The 5,684-nt window shown below is 42.8% G+C and overlaps 1 protein-coding gene across 1 annotated transcript; it reads left to right on the plus strand.

Annotated features, from left to right (window-relative positions):
- The first annotated feature begins 883 nt into the window (after nucleotides 1–883).
- LOC104868443 (olfactory receptor 5B2) lies at nucleotides 884–1,828 on the plus strand. The gene has a single exon (XM_010633200.1). The coding sequence runs from the start codon at nucleotides 884–886 to the stop codon at nucleotides 1,826–1,828; it is 945 nt and encodes a 314-aa protein (XP_010631502.1).
- The last annotated feature ends 3,856 nt before the right edge of the window (nucleotides 1,829–5,684 follow it).

Below are 5,684 nucleotides of genomic sequence, written 5' to 3' on the forward strand. Positions count from 1 at the left end.
GGAAATCCCTCAGCGGGAGTCACATGGAGGGAACTGTAGAGGCTGAGCCGTTGGAGAGGAGACTCAGAGAGCCCTCCTTGTTGACAGACGCCCTTCTGTGAGTGACGTGAGAGGAGCGATCCCATCATGCCCATTTTCCAGGTAAGGAGACGTTGTTCTGCCAAGGGGCAGAGGAATTCACGGAGCACACGGAACTTGAGCCCTGTGATTGTCCTCTGCTCCATTCTCCCTCCCCGACTTGGACCCCTGGAAAGGTAGAACATTACTTGAGACAGAGGGAGCTCCTCTCACAGGACTGCAGCAACATCCTGGGTACGTTTCTGATTTCAAAGCACTGTTCTCTACTGGCTGCTGTTTCTCATTCAGAAAACTGGTACGTTTCCATACCATTACGTCAGAAATGAATTCAATATCCTCACGCGCTCACTCATAAACTTACTTTACCTAAGGCTAAGGGAAACACAACAGTGCTGAAAGGAGACAGTGAAACACACCTAACACGTCTGAAGTTACCGATAGGTGAGCAACTCGGAGGTGTCAGTTTTCACTGTGCTCAGGAGGAGTGGATTTCCTGGAGCACACGTCCAACAGTCATGTTCCTCGAGTTAAAAGCTCTCTTTACCTCATTTTGCAATTTAAGTTGCTTAAATTACATAGGTCAGACACTAGAGTATGTAAGGTTTGAAAGCATGTAAATGTGCATAGAATTAACACAATCAGCTTGGTTTCCAAGATGATGTTTCTAGAGTATCTGAAGTACAAAATCTTCTACAGTAACAGAGTACTTGTGGAATTGCACTTTTTGCTTTCAGTTCAGTTTTTTTATATTTTTCTTTCTTCTATCTCTTTGTTACAGCACATGTAGAGGTTCTGGACAGCACTGATGGAGAACAGGACAGAGGTGACCGAGTTCCTCCTGCTGGGACTCACCGATGACCCACACCTGCGGCTTCCCCTCTTCATCACCTTCCTCCTCATCTACACCCTCACCATGGCTGGGAACCTGGGGATGATCCTGCTGATCCTCATGGACCCTCGTCTGCACACCCCCATGTACTGTTTCCTGGGTAACCTGTCCCTGGTCGACTTTTGCTCCTCCTCAGTTGTGACTCCCAGGGTCATGACTGGGCTCCTTACAGGAAACAAGGTTATTTCCTACAATGCCTGTGCTGCACAGATGTTCCTGTTTGTAGCCCTCATTGGTGTGGAAAATTACCTGCTGGCCTCCATGGCCTATGACCGCTATGCCGCAGTGTGCAAGCCCCTGCACTACACCTCCACCATGACTGCAGATGTGTGTGCAGGTCTCGTCATGGGCTGCTATGCCATCTCGATCCTGAATGCCTGTATTCAAATTGGAAACACATTCAGTCTGTCATTTTGTAACTCCAACTTGGTCCATCACTTTTTCTGTGATATTCCAGCAGTCATGGCTCTCTCCTGCTCCGACCAACAGGTTTGTGAGCTGGTTCTTGTTTATGTTGTGAGCTTTCATATCCTTTTTGTCATCCTGGTTATTTCAACATCGTACATCTTCATTTTTGGCACCATCCTAAGGATGCGCTCAGCTGCAGGACATCGCAAGGCTCTGTCCACCTGTGCCTCCCACTTCACTGCCGTCTCCATCTTCTATGGGACCACAATGTTCATGTACCTGCAGCCCAGCTCCAGTCACTCCATGGACACTGCCAAAATCGCCTCTGTGTTCTATACCATGGTTATTCCCATGCTGAATCCTCTGGTCTACAGCCTGAGGAACAAGGAGGTCAAGAGTGCATTCTTAAAGGTCAAGAGTGCATTGATTTGTGGAAGGCCTAGTAAGGTGTAGGATTTTTAAATATACTTTGTGAGATGAACAATTTCTGTGTTTCATTCTTTAAGCTTTTCTTCAAATGCTGAGTTACATTTTGAGGCCCATTTTAAAACTAAATTATTGAAATAGTCTCACTTGTGCAAAGGTTTTGAACATTGAAAATCTACTGTGTCCAGAAAGGAATGGAGTGAGAATGTTTAAAATATATCCATGTTGCTGACTAAACCATCCTTAAGGATATTGCTGTATGCGTGTGTTACACAGGTGTTCTTTGCTAGACCTCGTGTCAATGCAAGTGTGTGTACAACAGGCTGAAAAATGCCCGCAGACAGAAGCGATGTCCACAGCACTCTCGCTATAACAAATACCAATGTGTTGTCGGGTACCAGACTTGAACATACTCAGGGCAGTTCATTTTATGTGTTTTTCGGGTGAGATTAAAAGATTCTCAAGTAGCCAGGAAATGATATTATGCAACATCTGTGAGCGTGTTTCCAGAACAGTATCTCATGTAAAGCAGTGGATTAGTTGGGATGATGTCTGCGCCTCACTGTGGGAGACTCCACAAAAAGTCAAGAGAGGGCAAGATTTCTCTCTCTCTCTCCCACACACACACACACACACACACACACACACACACACACACACCAGGGCCCCACGCCCTGAGATGGGGTGGAAGGCATCAGAACCACTGAACTGAATCCCGAGCTCCACTCTCCCTGTCTCAGGCCTTCCTGTCTGACCCAGTTAGCCCCTACCAGCCTTGTCTTAGGACAGCTGAGGGAACTTCCGGGACTCCACCACCTCCTGTCATACACCACAGTGCCCCCAACACTCATCCTCTTCTGTGTCTATACCTCTTCTGCTGATTTTGATTTACCTGAGAACCACAAATAAAACAGTACTCTTTAAAGACTCTAGCTTGACCTTCATTGTCTTTTTCTAGGATATTGTTTAGAATTCCTTCTAGTCTGCTTTGCTGTTCATGAAGTTTCTCAGGTGTTCTCTGTCTTGGAAGTATCTTATTTCCTCATCCATTTTGAAAGAGAGTTTTGCAGGATACATCAGTCTAGGTTGGAGGTTGTTTTCTTTTAGAACTTGAAATACCTCACTCCAGGCTCTCCTTAACCTGAGGGTTTGTGTTGAAAAGTCTGCTGTGATTCTGATGGGCTTTCCTTTATATGTGATTTGTTTCTTTTCTCTTACTGCTTGTAGTATTTTGTTCTTCTGTTGGGTTTCTGGGATCTTGATTATTATATGTCTAGGTGTAGATTTTTTTTTTATCATGGCTAGTTGGAGTCCTAGATGTCTCACTTATCTGTATGTCTAATTCTCTCCTTCTGTTTGGGAAGCTTTCTGTTATTAATTCTGTGAACAGCTTTTTTAAGTCATTTGTATTTTCTCCTGCTTCTTCATGGATTCCTATCAGTCTTATGTTATTCTTCTTTGCATCATCTAGGAGGTGTTGGATCGATTTCTCATGATGTGGGAAAAAATTTTTACCAGCTGCTCCTCAGACAAAGGACTATTATCTAGAATATATAAGAATTCAAAACAATCAGACCCCCAAAATATAAAGACTCGATTCAAAAATTGGCATCTGAAATGAACAGACATTTCTCAGACAAAGAATTAAAGCAGCAAGTAAATATATGAAAAAATGTTCCACATCACTGGTCATTCAAGAGGTGCAGATGAAAACAACACTGAGATTCCACCTCACCCCATAAAGAATGGCTGCTCTCAAGAAATCAAACAATAACAAATGTTGGCAGGGTTGTGGGGAGAAAGGAACCCTTCTCCATTGTTGGTGGGAGTACAAACTGGTGCAACCACTCTGGAAATCAATATGGAGATACCTCAAAGAGCTTGGACTGGAGGTTCAATTTGACCCAGCCATCCCTCTGCTGGGGATCTTTCCAAAATAATTAAAAGAATTATACCACAGAGATATGTACACACCTATGTTTATAGCGGCACAGTTTGTAATAGCTAAAGCTTGGAAGTAGCCCATTTGCATATCAGTTGGAAACTGGATAAAGAAGATGTGGTTTTTCTATAAAATGGAATATTACTCAGCCATAATAATAAGAAATTAGATTCATGCATAGGAAAATGGACACATATTGAGGATATGCTTCTAAGTGAAATAAATAAGTTACACATGCATAAATACCAAATAGTTTCTCTGGTGTGAAAAACTGTAATAGTACATAAGATCCTAATGAGATAATTGACAATGTGAAATAGGAAGAAAGGGGATAAAGGTGTAGGGAAAGTGGGATGGGTAAGGGAAAGGTAATAAGGGAAAGAAAAAAATATGAGAAAATGAAAAAATGTAAATGAAGTGTTTGTAAATAGGGAAAGGGAGGAGGGAAGGTAGGGACAAGGGGAAAAAATGAGGACCAAGACCTGTCATGTAGAGGTACAAGATCCTAATAATGAATGTAACTGTACTGTATAACTAAAATGTACCAATAAACTCAATGAGGAAAAACAAAAACAAAAACAAAAAACCTCTAGCTTAATATAATAGTGTGCATTTTGGGCTAAGATTTCTTCAATTTTCAATGATATAGAATCTTAATTGGAGATAACACATTATATATTAAACAATAAAGGCCTTCTTGAAATTTCTTAAGCAATGAGTAAATCATACATCTGAAGTGAATTAGTATTTATTTTTAATGTCATCATTCTGTACATTCAACATGATCATATTTTGAAAATGATAATATACAACAATAAAATGCAGAAAATACAGCCAGCCATCTTTTTCAACTATTCATATGACACTATACATTCAGATCAAGAATTAACTTTATGCCAATAATGTTGCATAGTTTTTTTCCTGTAAGTTCTTTAAATTGTTTTTGCCATTCTTTTCTACTTAGTTTAGTTAATTCTCCATTGCACACTTTTCACTCTCCTGTATTTCCCCTCTTCTATTCCACGGATTTTCTTGCCATTTCTTCACATCAACCAAGTTCATGCCACAGGCCCTTTGCTCTTGCTGTCCCCACTTGGATGCTCTCTCTCCGTTCAGGACCCTGACTCAATGGACTCTGCCCTGGAGCCCTTCCCTGACCACCTTCTTCAGCTTCTCAGTCTTCTGTCATCAAGCACACTGTCCCCTCCTCCTCAGTCACTCTCTTCGGGTGTTATCAACCCTTGTAAGACTTTTTAGGTGAAGCAATCCAGATACACAGAACAGATATTTAAGCATAACCTTTTCCTCTACCAAGAACGGACTAACAAGCTCAGGAAACACAGAACCCACATGCCTTGGCTCACAGATCCACTCAGAAGTGCCACTGGACCAGGCAGAACCCAGAGGTGATGGGGCACAGCTTTGTTCTTCAGAAACACGAGCTGAAACTCTGCCTGTCCTTGCAGTTGTGACATCAAGAAACAACCAGGTTTAGCATCAGCCTGGGCGTCGAAGGGACTGCCTGCACCAACACCGCCTTTACTCAGAGTGTAAAGCCAGGCTCCATTCACTGGCAGCAGATTAGGCTCATGTTATGGTTTCTGTCTGGATGTCCCCCAAAGCCTCCTGTGGTCAGGCGCTTTTTCAGAGTTGTCTTGATCTAGGGTGTGTGAAGCTGGAATTGATTTGAGATGCCACATTGGGCTCAAGGGCACTAGGATGAAGGGTGGAGGTCTACTAAGTAGCCTGGATAAGCTAAAAGGGACAGAAAGTTCCTGTTACATTCATTGTTTCCTTAGCTCTCATCTACCCTGAGGCTGCAGAGAGTAGGGAGCAGGAGGGCTGGGAAGGTTGATGAATTGTTACTCGGTCATTGTGAGGAGCAGGAAGTGCTGCACCCTAGGAGGACACAGGTGACAGTGTGCAACGTGTTCTTCAGAT

This window comes from Fukomys damarensis, unplaced genomic scaffold (assembly GCF_012274545.1).
Source record: "Fukomys damarensis isolate Sample0158 unplaced genomic scaffold, DMR_v1.0_HiC HiC_scaffold_27, whole genome shotgun sequence".
NCBI classification, from domain to species: Eukaryota; Metazoa; Chordata; class Mammalia; order Rodentia; family Bathyergidae; genus Fukomys; species Fukomys damarensis.